This window comes from Henckelia pumila, chromosome 4, assembly GCF_033568475.1.
Source record: "Henckelia pumila isolate YLH828 chromosome 4, ASM3356847v2, whole genome shotgun sequence".
Classification (NCBI taxonomy): domain Eukaryota; kingdom Viridiplantae; phylum Streptophyta; class Magnoliopsida; order Lamiales; family Gesneriaceae; genus Henckelia; species Henckelia pumila.
The window spans coordinates 157,616,407-157,617,635 of NC_133123.1; the positions used below are offsets into that span (position 1 = coordinate 157,616,407).

The 1,229-nt window shown below is 32.1% G+C and overlaps 1 protein-coding gene across 1 annotated transcript; it reads left to right on the forward strand.

Annotated features, from left to right (window-relative positions):
- Window positions 1-513: 513 nt before the first annotated feature.
- Window positions 514-1,229, forward strand: LOC140867199 (transcription factor PRE3-like). Its single transcript, XM_073272273.1, has 2 exons — window positions 514-642; window positions 1,080-1,229. The coding sequence occupies exons 1-2, from the start codon at window positions 514-516 to the stop codon at window positions 1,227-1,229; spliced, it is 279 nt and encodes a 92-aa protein (XP_073128374.1).

The following is a 1,229-nucleotide window of genomic DNA, read 5'->3' on the forward strand; positions in this document are numbered from 1 at the left end:
TGTGGAGCTGAAGTGTATAGTATCACGTACACATTTTTGAAGAAAAATGACTGAAATTTTCCAAAAATCGGAACATGCAGGACTAAAACTGAAATATGAAAACATAGAGGACTGAAATCGCAAAATGACAAACATACATGACTAAAATTACAGTTTTTTTCTTTTCTTTATAATTCTCTTGGGTTTTTTGGACATCAAATTCTATCTGTCTTTAATTTGTACGTTTTTCATTTTTCGATTAGCGGCCTTATTGAAAAATTTACAACCCTAGCCTCGAATATATCCTTGCTTTTGTAAAAGTTTGAGTTTAACTCTTCTTACCACAAAATCCTATTTAAGCCTACAGCTCCATGTAATTGCCTCCAAGCACTCCTCACCCTTGCAAACACTTGCACATCACTAGATAACTTCAACATACGCCTTTTTTCTTTAAATTGCTTCCATTTTTCTTCCTGTAATACCCGGAAAGTGCTTAAATTTTTTGCCCATTCTACATACCTTATTTTACGCAAAATGTCTCGCAGATCATCGCGATCAAGCGGACATTCGGGATCTTTGAGAATCACCGATGAACAGATCAATGAACTCGTTTCTCGGTTGCAGCTACTTCTTCCTCAGATGCATAATAACCACTCAAACAAGGTGTTTTTCTCACTTCATTTTTATAACGCGTGTTTATCAAAATATTTGTAAAGTACTCATTTGGTTCATATGATTATTTGTAATAACATATACATGTTAATGAAGTATTATATAGAAATTAGTGCTTAATACTTAGACAATCATGTGATCATATTAGTGCTTAATACTTAGACAATCATGTGATCATATTTCACGTACAAATATAAAACGCGGAAATTGTAATTTAATTTTGGTTATATATGTTTGTTTAATTGTCGATATTTTTAATTTTTTTTTTACGGTGAGATGTTGATCTGACACTGCACATATTTATAAGCGATACGTTGAAAAGAAGACTAAACTTACAGAAAATAAAATGAAAAGAGTTCAAAATTATATATATAAACTTAAATATTTCAGCACTATAACTGAATCCATATATTTTCAAAATTTTGCAGATTCCAGCAGCTAAAGTGCTACAAGAGACATGCAATTACATTCGAAATCTGCATGAAGAAGTGGACAACTTAAGTGAGAGGCTGTCGGAATTATTGGAAACAACAGATACCACTCAGGCAAATTTCATCAGAAACTTGCTTGCAAAATGA